Source organism: Ornithorhynchus anatinus, chromosome 2, assembly GCF_004115215.2.
Source record: "Ornithorhynchus anatinus isolate Pmale09 chromosome 2, mOrnAna1.pri.v4, whole genome shotgun sequence".
Classification (NCBI taxonomy): Eukaryota; Metazoa; Chordata; class Mammalia; order Monotremata; family Ornithorhynchidae; genus Ornithorhynchus; species Ornithorhynchus anatinus.
In genome coordinates this window covers 630,969-648,820 of record NC_041729.1, presented here as the reverse complement: position 1 = coordinate 648,820, position 17,852 = coordinate 630,969, and the positions used below count along the sequence as shown (strand labels likewise).

General features: G+C 57.4%; 1 protein-coding gene across 1 annotated transcript; it reads left to right on the top strand.

The window, feature by feature from the left end:
* The first annotated feature begins 288 nt into the window (after positions 1-288).
* On the top strand, positions 289-11,462 carry ATP6V0C (ATPase H+ transporting V0 subunit c). Its single transcript, XM_029049349.2, has 3 exons — positions 289-486; positions 9,564-9,747; positions 10,457-11,462. The coding sequence occupies exons 1-3, from the start codon at positions 411-413 to the stop codon at positions 10,659-10,661; spliced, it is 465 nt and encodes a 154-aa protein (XP_028905182.1). The 5' UTR covers positions 289-410; the 3' UTR covers positions 10,662-11,462.
* The last annotated feature ends 6,390 nt before the right edge of the window (positions 11,463-17,852 follow it).

The following is a 17,852-nucleotide window of genomic DNA, read 5'->3' as shown; positions in this document are numbered from 1 at the left end:
GCCGTCGCCCGGCCCCACCCGGAGACGGGTCCGGACGAGTCCACCGAGCCCGAAGCGCGGGGGGGCCCGTCGGACGGCACCGGCCACGCGCCGGCGGGAGGGACGGATCGAGAAAATCGCGGATACGGAATAAGGACGGAAAAGTCCGGCTCGGCGGATGCGCAGCCGGAGGGGCGCCCGGTGGGGGAGGCCGCCGGCCGGGAAGAGGTCGGTCCCCCCCGGAGGTGAGGTGGTGCCGTCCGGGGGGCGGGGCCCTCGGGTCATGTGACGCCGCGTCGGCCGCCATTTTGTTCTGCGGTGCTCATATTTAGCGCGCAGCCCCGCGCCGCGCCGGACCACTGACGGGATCCCGCTCGTCACCGACGCCGCCCGGTCCGGTCCTGCCCGTCCTCCCGCAGCCCCGCTCCGCCATGGCCGAGCCCAACAACCCCGAGTACGCCTCCTTCTTCGCCGTCATGGGCGCCTCGGCCGCTATGGTCTTCAGCGGTAAGGCGGGGGCGGGCACGAGCGCGCGCTGTCATCGGGGCGCGCTCCCGCGCTGGAGGGGGGAGGGGAAGGGGGGGGCAGGGCGTCCCGGGGCGGTTCCATCCGGGCTTCGGGGGCCGTGACGTCACAGGGTGACGTGCGCTCCAGCTGGTGCGCCCCCCCCCCCCGGCGCCCGTCACGTGACTGCGGGGAAGGGTGGGGGGGTCGGGGAGGGGGTCGGGAGGCCTCCGTTCATTCATCCGTTCAGTCGTATTTGTGGGGCGCTGGCGGTGTGCGGAGCGCTGCGCTGAGCGCTTGGGCAGTGCAATGCAGCAATAAAGGCACCATCCCGGCCTCGCCGGGGGCACGGGACAGGCGTCGAGGCAAATCAGGAGGGATCCAGAGAAATAAAGAAATAGGATTATGGAGGGAGAGGCGAGGGAGGGGCCGTCAGGCTGACGGTGGCTCACCTGAAGCAGCGGGGAAAGGAGGGGAGGCCTCGGGGCCGGGGGGGCTCCCCCAGGTCTGCCCCCCGCCCCCCGCCCGTCCTCCCTCCGGCCATCGGTCTGTCTGTCCGCCCGCCTCTCTGCCTGCCTGCCTGCCTGCCTGCCTGCCCCGGGGGGTGGGAGAGGGAGGGAGGGAGGGAGGGAGGGAGGGCCGCCTCCAGGGTGCTCCAACGAGGCCGAGCTGTCCGAGGGGTCACCTTCAGGGGGGCGGCGGCTCCGGGGCCTGGGCCCGGCCCTGAGGACCCCCTTCCTCTCCCCCCCTTCCCTTCCCTCTTTCTCCCCCCCCTTCCCTTCCCTCTTTCTCCCCCCCCCCCCCCTTCCCTTCCCTCTTTTCCCCCCCCTTCCTTCCCTCTTTCTCCCCCCCTTCCCTTCCCTCTTTCTCCCCCCCCTTCCCTTCCCTCTTTCTCCCCCCCCTTCCCTTCCCTCTTTCTCCCCCCCTTCCCTTCCCTCTTTCTCCCCCCCCTTCCCTTCCCTCTTTCTCCCCCCTTCCCTTCCCTCTTTCTCCCCCCCTTCCCTTCCCTCTTTCTCCCCCCCCTTCCTTCCCTCTTTCTCCCCCCCTTCCCTTCCCTCTTTCTCCCCCCCTTCCCTTCCCTCTTTCTCCCCCCCCTCCCTTCCCTCTTTCTCCCCCCCCTTCCCTTCCCTCTTTCTCCCCCCCTTCCCTTCCCTCTTTCTCCCCCCTTTCCTTCCCCCTTTCCTTCCCCCCTTTCCTTCCCCCCTTTCCTTCCCCCCCTTTCCTTCCCCCCCTTTCCTTCCCCCCTTTCCTTCCCCCCTTTCCTTCCCCCCCTTTCCTTCCCCCCCTTTCCTTCCCCCCTTTCCTTCCCCCCTTTCCTTCCCCCCCTTTCCTTCCCCCCCTTTCCTTCCCCCCCTTTCCTTCCCCCCTTTCCTTCCCCCCTTCCTTCCCCCTTTCCTTCCCCCCCTTTCCTTCCCCCCCCCTCTGAGGGAGGTTGGAGCCTCTTCCCTGGGAGCCGAGGCAGCCCAGCCTCAAGGCTGTAAGCCCTTTGTGGGCAGGGAATAACTGTCTTTACCGCTCTATTGTGTTTTCCAAGCGATTAGTACAGTGTTCTGCCCATAGTAACTGCTCAATAAATACGATTGAATGAACGACTAGGAACGTGCAGACACGCCCCGGAGCGGCGGGGGGTGGGGGGAGGGGGATTGGGAGTGGGGTCCTCCTTCCACCGACTCGGGGGGATTCTGACCCCGAGGGGTGTCTGCACCCCCAGAATCCACTCTCAAACCTCTCCTGGATCGCCTAGTCCTTTGACCCGTGCGCCCCTCTCCATCCCCAAATCCCTCCTGACCGGAACCTTCCTGAAAGCCTGCTTCCACCAGGAAGCCCTCCGGGGCTAGTTCCCAACATTCCTCCCTCCCCCCGACACCAGGTCTTGTGCACAGGGACTCATTAAAGTTCAAACGTGGATTTGCTGTGCAGTCCAGACTTGTCTGTCTTGCTTCCTGCTTTATCCCTCTTCTCTCTTGCACTTTCCCCGGCTGGTGGTCAGTCTCCCCCACCCCGGGAGATCGACAAGATATTCATTCAGAAGTTTTCAGTCACAACCAGCCAGCCAGTTAAGTCTGAAAGCTTATTGTGTGCAAAGCATTTAGCAGAGTACAAAGGAGTTGATAGACTCAGACTCTGCCCTCAAGGAGCTTGCAGGCTACTGTGTGCAGAACACTTTTCTGAGCACCTGAGAGTACAGTACCAATTGTATTTGAGCGCTTACTGCTATAGACACAATCCCTGCCCTCAAGGAGTTGACAGTTTAGTGTAGATGGACAGTAAAATTAGGGGGAAGTATAGTGTCATCTACTGGAAAGAGAACGGCCTGGGAGTCAGAAGAGTGCTTGGCACATAGTAAGCACTTAACAAATACCATTATTAATAGAGAAGGACCTGGGTTCTAATTCTAGCTCTGCCACTAACCTGCTCTGTGACCTTGGGCAAATCGCTTAACTTTTGGGAGGAACCTCAGTTCCCTCAACTGCAAAACGAAGATTCAATATCCATTCTCCCTCCTGCTTGGCCTGTGAGCCCCATGTGGAACCTGATTAGCGTGTATCTGCCCCAGCACTTAGTACAGTACTTGGCACATAGTAAGGGCCTAACAAGTTCCACAGTCGTTATAGGAGAATAAGAGGGATGAGATTTGTAGAATCTGGTCTGTTGACTGAAGGGGGAGGGAGATCTAGGCAGGAGGGGTTGATGACGAGAGACAGGGAGCAGGTCGGTGTCTGAGGAGGAAGAATAGGTGGGGGAGAAAGTGATTGATTGCTTACCCTGGACTGTGGGACCAGGGAAACCCCTCCTCCTCCCCCCAACAGATATATACCCTGGCCCCGTCTCTCCTCCTCTGCCCGCCTCCTCCCCCACTGCATTGTGACTCAACATCCCATCTTGAGTCCTAGCATGTGAGTTAGGTCTCTTCCTCCACCCACAGAAGGGGGAAGCAATCACAGAATCAGACATGATCCTGCCCTCCTTAAGGACTGAGCACCATGCTGTAGTGACCCCAAGTATGGGCCTAGTGGTAGAGCAACACCCATGATGCCCACCCCCCTTTTTTTTTTGGTTTGTTACAGTATTTGGTAAACACTCCTTGTGTGCCAGGTACTGTACCCTGGGTAGATACAAACTTATCAGGTTGGACACAGACCCTGTCCCACATGGGGCTCGCAGACTTAATCCCCATAGTACAGATGAGGTGACTGAGGCATAGAGAAATTGACTTGCCTAAGGTCACATAGACAAGTAGTAGAGCCAGAACTAGAACCCAGGTCCTGACTCCGAGGCCCGTGCTCTATCCACTAGGCCATGCTGCTTTTTGACATGTACTGAGCAACCCCTGGGAGCGATGCGCTGGATTAAGTCCCTGGATGAGTCCCATGGAGACATTTTTCACTTTCCCTGGCTACGGGGGGCTTCCACTCAAATGTGGGCAGTAGACCTATGAGCATGTACTGACTAGAGGCAGCAGGCTGGGTGGTGAGAGCCTGGGGCTGGCAGTCTAGAGACCCTGGTTCTAGGCCCAGGTCTGCCCATGGCCTGCACGGTGACCTTGACCAAGGAGTTTAACCTCTGGGCCTGTTGCCTCATCTGTAAAATGGGAATTAGCTCCCTGCTCTGTCCTATGGGGGCAGGGCCTGAATCTGATGTGATTATCAAGTTCCTACCATGCCCCCAGACCTGAACTAAGCGCTGGGGTGGATGCAGGGTAAATACACTCCCACCGCCAACTACCATTGTCTTCGGTAGATTTGCAGAGTAGGAGGCGTTGGCTGTGTAATTGAACCAAGGTGTAGCCCAGAGCCGAGGGGTGTGGGGCTGCTGAGCTCAGTCCTAGGCCCCCCCCCCCCCCTCGCTGCTGGCTCCAAAATACGGTCAGCTTCCTGCTCTCCAAGCTCTTAGTACAGTGCTCTGCACACAGTAAGCGCTCAGTAAATGCAGTTGAATGAATGAATGCCGGGGGACCTCCCCCTCGGGGCTCTGTGTCAAGGGGCTGACCTGGTGTGCTGGATGCTTAGGTGAACTTGAGGCCTTTCCCCGCCTCGGGCCTCATGGGGCAGTCCCCTTCCCAGCTCCTGGGGAAAGGCATGTGACTCTCCCTCCCCCTAGCCCGACCAGCGCCCTTCGAGCTTCTGGAGGCTCCGTCCCTTGTGTGACTGACCACTCCACCCAACAGGGTGGGTCTGGCTCCCGGTAGGAGGTTGCTCGACCAGCGCTGTGAAGTCCCCCGTGGCGTGTCCTGACCCCCAACCTGGTTGCCCTCTGTCCCAATGAACTGCCCAGGGCCTGGGGCCGTGGGATAGGGGGCTGCCGCCTCGCAGGGGCAGTGGCGGTGCCTGTGGGGCCCTGCGAGCCTCAATGGCATCTGGCTGGGTTGACTTGGTGGCTGACGCGATGCCCGGTGCATGGGGCACACACCAGCCCTGTCCCCTGTGAGGAGAGCAACCATCTCATCCCCACTTTAGAGGAGGAAACCTGAGCCCCTGCACTGCCCCCGGGTCCAGCTGGGCAGTGTTGGATCGGTGATCTCTGGCATGACCGGGCTATCTTGGGGATGGGGGTATTTGGTCTCACGAACCAGCTGTGTGTGTCCCCAGCCGTCGCAAGGGACTATTTGTGGGACCCCCCTGGTGGCACGGGATCGGGGAGCCATTTGGCGTATCGCCACAAACTCCAGCTTCCGATGTTGGTCATCAGGTGGCATCCACTCTGACTCCTGGCCAGTCCAGGCCACTGACCGCTGCATCACTGAGCGAGGGTGAATTTGGGCGGGCTGCAGGCAGTTTGATGTTGGCTGGAGCCCCTCTGGGCTGGCGTCCCCACCCTGTGTCTGACAGCCCGGGTAGGGGGTGGCCTTTCCATCCTTGGGCCCCTGCCAGGGCTGCAGGCGGGTAGAGACCTGCTCCCCACCCCCTGTGCAGTCGTCTCCTTCCCCAGGCTTGCGGCCCTGCCTGGCTGCAGAGAGGTTCTGGCGGGGCAGACTACCATCTAGGTGCCTCTGGCAACATGGGTGCCGGGCGGGCACGCCGTCTTCCCACAGCTGCCCGGGCCCTGGTGGCCCCACCCAACTGCTGTGGGCGTCACCGGACCGGCTACGCCGGTGCCCAGACTCGCTGCCTCCTGCCTCGACAGTCGTGCCGGTTCCTTCCTTCTTTCGCAGTCGTTTGCTGAGCCCCCACAGGGGCGGGGTGGGGGGTTGGCTTTCATGGTATATGTTCAGCACTTAGTGGGTATCAAGCACTGTTCTAATCGCGGGGGTAGATACGAGTTAGTCAAGCTGGCATCAGTCCCTGTCCCACATGGGGCTCACGGTCTAGGTAGGAGGGAGAACCGGTATTGAATCACCATTTTGCAGTTGAGGAAACAGGCACCAAGGAGCGAAGTGATTTAGTCAAGGTTACGACAGGCAAATGGCAGAGTTGGGATTAGAACCCAGGGCCTCAGTTCCTCAGACTCTCCACTAGGCCACACTGCTTCCCTAGGGACAGAGTACTGTGCTGCCTGCTGGGGAGGGAGCAGTGTAGGGTAGACAAGGAGTCCTTGGCCCCAGGGGTGGGTTGGGAGGTGAAGGAGGCTGACAGCAGGATCCCAAGGGTTAAAAGCCCTGTCAGAGCTCCGGGACCCTGGAGTTTGGGGGTTGGGGTGACCAGAATGCCCAAGTCGTGCCCCCCCGCCCTAAAATCTGATGCCACGGAACCCGTCCCACCACCCTGCTCCTGCGGTCCGGACCAGGAGCTGAACTCCCGGGGTGATGTGGAGTAGGGGCACCCTCGACCCCGACATTGGTGGTGGGAGAGGTCAGGGACCCTGCTGCCAAATTCTCCCTGGTCTAGAGAGGGCGGATGAGGAGTGGACAGTGGAGGAGAAGGGGTGGCACAGGTGCAGCCGGGGCACGGTTGGGGAAGCAGAAGGCGATGGATTAATCCAAGTGGGAAGCCGCTGGGGCCGGGGACCTGTTGCCGGTCCCTGAGTGGTGTTTGTTGGTTTGAGCTCCACGGGAGGTATCTTCTCTTTCCCCAGTGCTTTGCACAACCCGAGGATCCAGGGACGCTCACATTACAGCTGTGGTCGGCTTGAAATATTGGTCAAAGCCATGCTGGACCCGCACGCGGTGCTGGGTTTCTGGAGGGAATTTGAGGGTGTTGGGTGTAGGGCCCTGGGGAAGGAGGAAGGAGGGGCCCGGGCATCCCTGGGGCAGCTCCCTGAGGGTGGGCCACGCTTCCGGCTTTTGGGCCCTCCCAACTTCTCAGTGTAGTGCATTGTCCCCTGGGGGCGCTCAGTAAATCCCAATGAATGAGTAAGGGAGTGAATGAATGAGCTCACCTGCCCTACAGAACCCAAGTGGGTTTTTGAGCATCAGCCGGGCCTGTCCCTGCCGCCCGAACAGAACCAGAAGCCTCAGAGCCAGGCCCGACTCAATCTGCTCTGTGCGCTCCACGGAGACCAGGTGAAGTGCCTGACGTGGAAGAACATGCTGGGAAACCTGCTGACCCATGGTGGGGCCATTCTGGGCTCCGGGGCATCGTGCGGGAGGTCTGGGGTCTGGCCATGGGCACCCCCCTCTCCCACCCATCAACCGGGGTCTCGCTTGTGACTCTGCCGACCCTGGCAGTGCTGCTGCGCAAACTGCGGCACCGGAACTCTCCTGCCTTCTGGCAGCTAGTGCCTGCCGCTGGCCGGTATCCTGCCAGTCTGGTTCTGGGCCCCCTCCCTGAGGGCGTGGTGACCGTGAGGTGGCCCAGGGATGTGTTGGTGGGGAGCTGGAGCATGAAGCTGAATTGGCTGTCCACCTGACTTGCTGGGGGGGTGGTCCCAGGATGGTCGCTGCCTCCCCTCAGCGCTACTCTCAGGAAGGGGGCAACAGGAGAGGATGTGGCTCCTCAGGCCCCTCGCCTGGCATTGCTGCTCAGGACCGTGGACTGGGTGGGACCCTGCCACCTCTGACTCTCTCTGACTCCCTCTTGGAGTCAGGATCCACCCAGCGGAGACAGGGGTGATGGGGGAAATACCTGAGGGGGTGGCTGACCTGTTTCAATAAGGGCATTCCCCTGTGGGTTGTCTCTCCCTGCCCAGACTTTCCCTAGAACAATAATAATGTTGGTATTTGTTAAGCGCTTACTATGTGCAGAGCACTGTTCTAAGCGCTGGGGTAAACACAGGGGAATCAGGTTGTCCCACGTGGGGCTCACAGTCTTAATCCCCATTTTACAGATGAGGGAACTGAGGCACAGAGAAGTTAAGTGACTTGCCCACAGTCACACAGCTGACAAGTGGCAGAGCGGGGATTCGAACTCATGAGCCCTGACTCCAAAGCCCGTGCTCTTTCCACTGCGCCACGCTGCTTCTTTAACGGCTGCCGGCTTAGGTACGTCCCGGCTGGAAGGTGGCCAAGTCGGCCGTGCTGAAGCAATGTTTAATTGCGACGAGTTAATAGTCATTGATTGATAATCTAATCAATGATGGGTCAGTGGATAACTACCGTGGTACTGGGGGTAAGCTGAGGCCAGGACGCGCTGTGCCTCCTGGAAAGAACGGGCTAATAATAATAATGTTGGTATTTGTTAAGCGCTTACTACGTGCAGAGCACTGTTCTAAGCGCTGGGGTAGACACAGGGGAATCAGGATGTCCCACGTGGGGCTCACAGTCTTAATCCCCATTTTACAGATGAGGTAACTGAGGCACAGAGAAGTTAAGTGACTTGCCCACAGTCACACAGCTGACAAGTGGCAGAGTGGGATTCGAACTCACGACCTCTGACTCCAAAGCCCATGCTCTTTCCACTGAGCCACGCTGCTTCTCTAATGTGTGTGTGTGGCTAATGTGTGTGCGGGGGGGGGGGGGGGGCGGGACTCTCTGGGGTGACCCACTGCTCCTATGGACCAGCGGATCAAGCAGCTACCATTTTTGTGGTTGCCCTGGCGAAGGGGCACCATGGGCCTGGGAACTGCCGGTGCCCAAAGTTCCCAGGATGAGGTGGAGGTGGAACTTGGTCCAGGGAGGGGCAGGGTGGTAGCGGAGGGGGCCGGAGGGGGAGTGGAGTGGTTTGTGGTCAGAGGCTGGGGTACCCAGCCCTGTGCTCGGCCTGGACTGACCCGACTGCGGCTACCCTGGCCCCTTGGAGACAGGGTGCGTTGTCCGTGACCTCGGGGTCCCGGGAGCCTCTGGCGGCACCTGTGGTCTGTCTGGGCTTGTGATCTGGGTGGTCCTGACCCAGCTCTGACTCTGCGTGTCTTTCTGCCAAACCCCCACCGTGCTCAGCGACCTCCACCTCGCTTCCCTTGCCCCGGTCCCTCCCCACAGGGGTGGGGGTCCCCGGGCACCGTGGCCGCCAGCGCACAGGTATCGGTGGCATCGGGGGCAGAGCTCGGCCCAGTGGTTTCCTGAAGGGTCCAGACCTTTCCGCGTGGCCTGGCCAAGACCTGGCCACTGGGCTCTGTGCCCTGGGGGAGGGAACCGGGGGTCCTTCAGTGGGTGTAGCAGGGGGCGGGGAGGGGGAAGCCCTCATCCTCAGCCGGCCCCATCTCCTCCATCAGGGCTGGCAGAGAATCGACCCACAGGGGCCCTCTCGGGTTGCACTTTCTCTTAACTAGATTTGCTCACTCAGTTCAGCCTTTGCATTCAAATGCTTAGTGCAGTTCTTCGCACACCGTAAGTGTTCAATAAATAGGATGCAGTGAATGAATCCTGACCTACCCGGGCCATCCCTGGACTGTCCTTGTGCTTGATACTGCCCTTTCTGTTGGCCTGTCGGTCCATCCCCCCTCTGGACCCTCAGCCCCTTGAGGGCAGGAAATGTGTGTCTTGCGCTCCCGGGCATCAGCGAATGGCCCGTCAGTGTAGAGTGCAGGTGGTCCTGGCGGGGGGAGTCTCCTGGCCAGGATGGCTTCCAGGAGCTGCCACCGAGGTCAGAGGTAAGAGTCCGCTGGGGTGGGGTGTGAATGCCCCTGAGGTAGGGGAACTGGAGGTGAGGGAGGGACATCTGCCCCGTTGACAGGGGGTCCAGGGAGGGTCACAGTTTGACGTGCTTGCGGTACAAGGGGGTCATATCCAAGTTGACCGTCCGGGCTCTCCATTTCTGTCTCCACAGCCTTGGGAGCAGCCTATGGTACAGCCAAGAGTGGCACAGGCATCGCGGCAATGTCGGTCATGCGGCCCGAGCTGATAATGAAGTCCATCATTCCCGTGGTCATGGCGGGTATCATCGCCATCTACGGCTTAGTCGTGGCAGTCCTCATCGCCAACTCTCTCACATCTAACATCACTCTCTTCAAGTAAGTCCCTGGGGACGCGGGTGGGCAGGCGATCCGTCCAAACCCCCGGGCACAGCGGCCCCGGAGCCCGGGGGAGCTGTTGGTGACCGCACTCCGGGACATCCATTCCAGGAACGGACAGTGTTCTTGGCCGGCGGGGGAGCGGCTGCCCAGGGTGTGGTCATGTGGTGGATGGTGGGGCGACGCTGGCTCTGCCAGGGCCTCTCCGAGCTTGCGGTTGGGCAGGCTTCCACCCATAGTGGCGGTGTCCCTGTGGAGGTACCTAACTCTCACACGGGCAGGATGGGGTAGTGGCCCTGTCCACCCACCTGCCTAGGTGCCGGCCTGCCGTTCCCACGGCTATGGTGGCTGAATAATTCAGGATTCCTTCCCATGGCCCCGGTGGGGAGCACAAAGGTAACGGGATCCCTGGTGTCTGGTGTCCAGAGTCACTCCTGGAAACAATTGAGGGCTCCTCCCCGTGACCCGCGCTGGGCTTGGCCCCGCAGTCAGCCCCCTCAGGTTGGTAGTCCCGGGCCAGTCGTACCCCCACATCAGAGACCCTCAAGGGCCTCCCGGGCCCACCCTGAGCATAGAGGGTCAGGCTCTAAGGCAGGATGGGCCCGGTCCGGCTGGGGTTGGCAGCGGGGGCCCCCAGGGACGAGCGGCCCTCCTCCACCTTGTCCGCTCCGGCCCTGACTCCCCCTGCCCCCGCCCCGCGTCTCTGTAGGAGCTTTCTTCAGCTGGGCGCTGGGTTGAGCGTGGGTCTGAGCGGCCTGGCGGCCGGCTTCGCCATCGGCATCGTGGGCGACGCCGGGGTCCGGGGGACGGCGCAGCAGCCCCGGCTGTTCGTCGGAATGATCCTCATCCTGATCTTCGCCGAAGTGCTGGGTCTCTACGGCCTCATCGTGGCCCTGATCCTCTCCACAAAGTAACCTGCAACCCTCCCCGCCGGACCAGAGGGCATCCCCCGACCCCCACCAGAATCACACTTGCCCCACCCCCATCCGAACGCCCCCCCTTGCGGCCCCCCCCCCCCCCGGAATGGAAATGGCCTCCACGATGTGTAGAGTTGTGGCAGTGTGGTAGCTAATCTCTCGTAAATGTGCAGTGTACAATAGTGACTCGTCCTCCTCTGTGTAGCCCGATGCAAACCCAGGTGGGGTGGGGGAGGGTCCCTCCTCCCCCACCCCTCCATCCCAACACCCCGTCCCGCCCCTTCTTGGCCTGCTTGGGGCTAGGGCAGGGAGCCCGAGCCGTCATGCATCCTTCACCCCCAATTCTGCCGATCGAGTACTCTATGTATAAAGATAAATTAGAAGTGTCACTTTTTTCTCTTCACTGGATGTTTATTTATAAAGATTTGCCATGTTCATATACCTATGGAGCCCAGATCGTCCCCCTCCCGTGCTCTGTATTACCCGTCTCTAGAGGTAGATGACTACTCCGCTGTGGGGTGACAGATGTGTACAGTGCCGAGAAGTCCGTGGATGTAATAATTTGAAACTCCAGATGGCTGTCGTGTCTTGGTGTTGGAGTAAGAAAAGTGTGTGTGTGTGTGTGTGTGTGTGTGAGTATGCGCGTACACATGTGTGCATGTGTCTGCGCATGGACATGTCTGTGGGGGTGTTGGCTGGCAAAGGTACGGGCACTCATGTGTGTATTTCCAGGAGTGCAGTGCGTCAGCCCGCTCCGTGAACACGTTTGCAAATAAAGGTCTCCACTAAATTACCGGAGCAGCTGATGTCACGCCTCAATCTGTCGAGGGGCACCCCTCACTCTCCTTCCCCATGGGGTCCTTTGCAGCAGGGGGCCCAGGCACAGTCATGGGTCTTCGGGGCAGGTCTCGGCGTTTGTCGGCGTGGGGGTCAGTCATCCCCCCGTGGCCACAGCAGGATGCTGAGCTGCGCGGCAGGTGGAGGGGCAGGATGGCCCCTGTTATGGGGGTGTGGGGTACAGGTGAGTATGTTTGCCAGTGGGCTTCAGGGGCGGGACTGTCCCTTGCTTTGTCTGGGGCCTGGCCAGAGGGACCAAACCGGCCCCTCCCTCCCCAACTGGGAGGCTTGTGAGTCCGGGAGGAGAGCAAAGAAAGCTGCCAGAAGCCCTGGTGACAAACATGTCCAGCCTGAGCCTTCTAGGGGAGCTGGGGCGACCCCTCAGGCCAGGGGCCAGGAGTGGGATTGGGCCCTGCCAAGCAGCAGCCTGATCCTGGGTGCAGACACTTCCACTTGGAAGGGAGACTGCTGAGGGTTGGAGGAGCTTTCTGTTGTGTTTTTTTTTTCAGGGGTGGGGGCTGAATCAGATTGTACCCTGGGGCATTTGGCCCCTACACCTTCCAGGGTGCCTGCTGGAGGCTAGTGGTGAGTGTCGGGGGAAGACAGTGATGGGCCAACGGCATTGTGCCACCCGAGAGTGGGGAGAGCTGGGGCAGAGTTGGGAGTCTGTTTTGGAGTTGGGGTGGCCTTGGAAGATAGGGAAAAGACTTGGGGGTTTTCTCTGCTGCCCCATCTGGTCATGTGCCTGGTCAGAGCCAGGCACTGTATGGGACACCCATGGCTGATGCATCCTGCCGTGGGGGCCTGAGAAAACTGGGGTAGTCAGGGGCTAGAGAGCAGACCAGCAAACCAAGACTGCTCCCTGCCAGTGGCCTGTGGAATGGCCACTCATAAGCTCACTGTTGTGCTCGTTCTCTGGCTCCAATCTGGGTAGCCCCTCTCGGCCCCAGGACCTGGTCTGCCCTGCTCTCGTACACCTCTGGGTCCGGCTCACTTGGGAAGCTGAGGGCAGTGGCAAGGACCTGCCTGGATGGAAAGTGCTTAGAACAGTACTTGGCGCATGGTGGTGATGGTGATGGTATTTGTTAAGTGGTTACTATGTGCCAAGGACCATTCTAAGCGCTGGGGTAGGTACAAGGTAATGGGGTTCTCCCATGTGGGACTCACAATCTTAATCCCCCTTTTTACAGATGTGCAGAAAAGTTAAGTGACTTGCCCAAAGTCACACAGCTGATAAATGGCGGAACTGGGATTAGAACCTAGACCTGTGACTCCCAAACCTGTTTTTTTCTTTTCATTAAGCCATGCTGCTCCCACATAGTAAGCTCTTAACAAATACCATCATTATTAAAGTGCCACCGATCATCTCTGCCTGTGAGTGGGGCCGGTGGAGGTGCCAGCCTCCCAACCTGCCCTCCCTGAACAGGATTTGAGAGATGGGGCTGGTGGTTAAGCCCTAGCCAGAGGGTTCCCAGAGCAGAGAAGTTGGCACTCCAGATTCATCAGTTCAAGCAGGTGGTCAGGCACTGAGGAGGCATCAGGCTGGGGCTGACCCAGGGGAGTGGAGAAAGTGCTTCAAGACCACGGTCAAACGAAGGCTGCAAGAGTGTTGTGTCCCAGTTGGAAGACAGCAAGTCAGCCTTTTTGTGTGCTCAGTGTGGCTGGTTCTGTGCATTCCAGTTTGGTCTTCACCTTTGGGGACCCTGGTTTCTTCTCTAGCTCCAGGATTCTACCTGTCTTTGTTTTTGTCTTTGTTTTCTTAGTGTTTAGTTTCACCTCTTCCTGTGTGTCTGTGGCCAATCCCTTCTCCCCATTTTTATTTTTCGATGCATTCATTCAATAGTATTTGTTGAGCACTTTCTATGTGCAGAGCACTGTACTAAGTGCTTGGAATTTACAATTTGGCAACAGAGACGATCCCTTCCCAGTAACGGGCTCACAGTCTAAACGGTGAAGACAGCAAAGCAAAACAGAACAAAAGAAAAGAACATCATCAAGATAAATAGAATCATAGAGATATGCACATCATTAAAATAAATAGGATGATTAATATATACAAACATGCACAGTGCTGAAGGGAGGGGGGAAGAGCAGAGGGGAGAGTGGGTAGGGGAGGAGGAGCAGTGGGAAAGGGGCGGCTCAGGCTGGGAAGGCCTCCTGAAGGAGGTGACCTCTCAGTAAGGCTCTGAAGAGGGGAAGAGAGTCTGGCAGAGGTGAGGGAGGGCATGCCAGGACAGCGGTAGGACTTGGGCCAGGGGTCGACGGCAGGACAGGCGTGAATGGGGGACGGTAAGGAGGTGAGCAGCAGAGGAGTGGAGGGTACAGGGTGGGTAGCAGAAAGAGAAGGGAGGTGAGGTGGGAAGGGGCAAGGGGATGGAGAGCTTTGAAGCCAAGAGTGAAGAGTTAGGTCGATAGGCAGCCACTGGAGGTTTTTGAGGAGGGGAGAGTCATGCCCAGAGCGTTTCTGTAGAAAGATGATCCGAGCAACTGAATGAAGAATAGATTGTGAACCCTGCAAGGGAGGGGTCGTATGTCCTTTCCCAGCCCCTAATGTGGTGCTCTGTAGTGCTTAGTAAGCACTTAATAAATACCATTACCACCACTATTGTGCCCTCATAAGTGAAGTTCATGGTCAGTAGTTGTAGTGTCTTCAAATAAAAAAGACAGTTATATAATATACACAGCAATAGTATTTGAGTACCTACTTAGTATGGTGCCTTCAGTAGGCATTCAGGAAGTAGAAAGTGACATGTTTCCTGTCCACAAGGAGTTTACATTCTGGGGAGACCGGTATAAAAACATGTACAATTAGGGTGGTCACAAATAAAAAGAGTATATATATGTATATGAGAGTGCTGAGGATGGTGTAAATAAGTGCATAATAATTGTGGTATTTAAATGCTTACACTGTGCCAAAACCTCTGAGTACTGGACTAGATATACTATAATCAGATCAGATCCTATCCCAAATAGGGTTCACAGCCTGAGGGAGAATAGGTATTTAAACCCTATTTACTCCCTCCCCCTTCACAGACAGTCCACCACTCTCCCCACATTCAAAACCCTCATAAAATCACATCTTCAAAAGACCTTCCCTGACTAAACCCTCAATTCCCCTATCTACCCCCCAGCAATCACCTATGCATTTGGCTTTGTGTCAATACTCACCTCCAAACCCACAGCATTTATGTAAATACCCTATCTCTACTTTAATGTTTGTGTCCCTGAGCCCGTTGTTGGACAGGGATTGTCTCTGTTGCCGATTTGTACATTCCAAGTGTTTAGTACAGTGCTCTGCACACAGTAAGCACTCAATAAGTGAGATTGAATGAATAAATGTCCCCCTGTAGACTGTAAACTCCTTGTAGGCAGGGATCACGTCTACCAATTAATACACTTTCCCATGGGCTTAGTCCAGTGCTCTGCACAGACTAAGTGCTCAACCTATCAAGGGTATTTATTCAGTGCATGTTACATGTAGAGCAGTGTACTATATGCTTGGGAGAGTACAGTACAACAAGTAGCAGACATGTTCCTGCCCCAGATGAGCTTAGACTGTAGAGGGGGAGTCAAACATTAATATAAATAAGTATAACTTGTCATTTAAAGATACGTACAGTATAGTGACTGGCACATAGTAAGCACTTAACAAATACCATAATTATTACATAAGTCCCGTGCAGCTGGGGCAAATATCAAATGCCCAAAGGTCATAGATAAAAGTGCATAGATGACACAGAAGGGAGAGCGCGCTGGGATTAAGAGAGCTTAATCTGGAAGGCCCCTTGGAGGAAGTGTGATCTTAATAATGCTTGGAAGGTGGGGAGGGTGGTGCTCCGGTTTAAATCCGTCGATCATTTTGGAGACGCGGAGAAGTGAAGTGACACGTCCAAGGTCGCACAGCAGCTAAAAGGCTCGAGTGGCTGAAGGGATGCCACAGTCCAGGGTCCTGGGAAGTGATTCGGGGAAATCCAGGGGCGCTGGACTGGGGGGGAGGTGGGAGGGTGACCTGGAAAAGGTCGGGCAGGTCCCCCGGGCACAGGATTCGGCCTCTCCAAACTCCTCCTCCTCCTCCTCCTGCCCTCCCACCCCCTCGCGCTGGTTCCAGGGGCCCGGCCCTCCGCCCTCCTCCCATTAAACTTTATTGCCTCGCACTCTGAAACTCCAAGCCCGGGTTGTACATTCACGCAAAATAGCACGGTCATTAGCATTTTACTCGTCTTAACCGCCCTGCAGCCCTGCCCTTCCCGCAGTCTTATCGGCTGTGGCCTCTGCCCTCCCTGTCCCCTGCTCCCGGCCCTCGGACCCCGGCTCCCGGACCCCCTTCTCCCGGCCCTCGGACCCCTGCAGCGCTCCGGCCCAGGTACCGGGGCCTCGCCGGCCCGGCCCGGGATGGGATGGGACGGGATAGGACGGGATGGGATGGGAGCGGGCGGGGGACAATCCCCATCCGCGACCTTCAAACGCAGGTCCTGGGGGGAAGGGGCGGGGGCGGGGAGGCCGGTCCCCTTAGAGCCCCCACGCTCCCCAGCCGTGCGGACCCCACACCCACCTCCACTTCCCTGGAGCCCCAAGAAGCGCCCCCCAGACCCCTCTTAATGATAATGTTGGTATTTGTTAAGCCCCTACTATGTGCAGAGCACCGTTCTAAGCGCTGGGGGAGATACAGGGTCATCAGGTTGTCCCTCTTGAGGCTCACAGTCTTCATCCCCATTTTACAGATGAGGGAATTGAGGCACAGAGAAGTGAAGTGACTTACCCACAGTCACACAGCTGACAAGTCCGGTCCTGTCCGGTCCAGCTCAGCTCCCCCAGCTCCTTGCCTCGGGGCTTTCCGGGAACACCTCCCGGCGACCCCCGCCCCTGGACCCTGGGGACCCTCTTGTCACCTTCCCGGCGCCCCCCGCCCATCCCCTCATTCATTCATTCAATAGTATTGATTGAATGCTTACTCTGTGCAGAGCACTGGGCTAAGCGCTTGGAATGGACAATTGGGCCACAGATAGAGACCCTCCCTGCCCAGTGCTCACAGTCTAATCTGGGGAGACAGACAGCAAGGCAAAACAGAACAAAAGAAGACAACATTATCAAGATAAATAGAATCAAGGGGATTCATTCAATCGTATTTATTGAGCACTTACTCGGTGCAGAGCACTGGACTAAGCGCTTGGAATGAACAATTGGGCCACAGATAGAGATCCTCCCTGCCCAACGATGGGCTCAGTCTAATTGGGGGAGGCAGACAGCAAAGCAAAACAGAACAAAACAAGACAACATTATCAAAATAAATAGAATCAAGAGGATTCATTCATTCAATCGTATTTAATGAGCGCTTACTCTGTGCAGAGCACTGGACTAAGCGCTTGGAATGGACAGTTCAGTCACAGATAGGGACTATCCCTGCCCAATGAAGGGCTCACGGTCTAATCGGAGGAGACAGACGGCAGAGCCAAACTGAACAAAACAAAAACAAGAGAACATTATCACGATAGATAGAATCAAGGGGATGTACACCTCATTAACAAAGTAAATAGGGTAATAAATAATATATACAAATGAGCACCGTGCTGAGAGGAGGGGAAGGGGGAGGAGCAGAAGGTGGGGAGGGAGAGCAGAGGGAATGGGGGCTCAGCTGAGGGGAGGGGAAGGGGATGTACACCTCATTAACAAAATAAATAGGGTAATAATATATATATATAAATGAGCACAGTGCTGAGGGGAAGGGGGAGGAGCAGAAGGTGGGGAGGGGGAGCAGAGGGAAAGGGGGCTCTGCTGAGGGGAGGGGAAGGGGATGTGTACATCCCTCATTAACAAAATAAATAGGGTAATAAATAATATATACAAATGAGCACTATGCTGAGGGGAGGAGCATTCATTCATTCATTCATTCAATAGTATTTATTGAGCGCTTACTATGGGCAGAGCACTGGACTAAGCGCTCGAAATGGACAATTGGGCAACAGATAGAGACCATCCCTGCCCAGTGACGGGCTCACAGTCTAATCGGGGGAGACAGACGGACAGGAACAAGACAACTTAATAGCAGTAAATAGAATCAAAGGGATGGACACCTCGTTAACAAAATAAATAGGGTAATAAAAATCTATACAAATGAGCACAGTGCTGAGGGGAAGGGGGAGGAGCAGAGGGAAAGGGGATTTAGCTGAGGGGAGGGGGAGGGAGCAGAGGGAAAAGGGGAAGCTCCGTCTGGGAAGGCCTCTTGGAGGAGGTGAGGTCTCAGTAGGAGCAGGGGGTGGGGCGGGGGAGCAGAATTCATTCATTCATTCAATCGTATTTATTGAGCGCTTCCTATGTGCAGAGCACTGGACTAAGCGCTTGGGATGAACAAGT